Source organism: Mesitornis unicolor, unplaced genomic scaffold (genome assembly GCF_000695765.1).
Source record: "Mesitornis unicolor isolate BGI_N332 unplaced genomic scaffold, ASM69576v1 scaffold8894, whole genome shotgun sequence".
Classification (NCBI taxonomy): Eukaryota; Metazoa; Chordata; class Aves; order Mesitornithiformes; family Mesitornithidae; genus Mesitornis; species Mesitornis unicolor.
In genome coordinates this window covers 46,195-46,542 of record NW_010179362.1, presented here as the reverse complement: position 1 = coordinate 46,542, position 348 = coordinate 46,195, and the positions used below count along the sequence as shown (strand labels likewise).

The 348-nt window shown below is 68.7% G+C and overlaps 1 protein-coding gene across 1 annotated transcript in view; it reads left to right on the top strand.

Annotated features, from left to right (window-relative positions):
• LOC104539258 (protein sprouty homolog 3-like) overlaps window positions 1-348 on the top strand; it is a 911-nt gene that overhangs the window by 145 nt on the left and 418 nt on the right. The window contains 1 exon segment of the mRNA XM_010182735.1: window positions 1-347. This exon segment is cut by the window's left edge and continues 34 nt beyond it. Coding sequence (XP_010181037.1) covers window positions 1-347 — 347 coding nt within the window.

The following is a 348-nucleotide window of genomic DNA, read 5'->3' as shown; positions in this document are numbered from 1 at the left end:
CACCCCCGCTCCAACCCGGCCCTCTCCCAGCCCCCGCACAACAAAGAGTGGTCCCAGGACCGCCTGGCATCTTCCACCTTCCAGGACCTGCGCCGCAGCCACAGCCAGCAGCACCAGCTGCCACCTCTGCAGCAGCACATGAGCCACTCCAGCACGGCCAGCTCCGTCTCCGAAAGCACCATCGCCTCCGACCAGCGCCTCCTCAGCAGCCTCACCCCTTCCCACTCCGCTCACTCCCTCATCCGGACGCAACCGCGGGCCGGGGAGCCGAAAGCGGAGGAGTCGCCGTTGAAGGGAGCGACGGAGAAGCCCCCCCTCCACGCCGGCCACCTCTTCATCTGCGAGGAG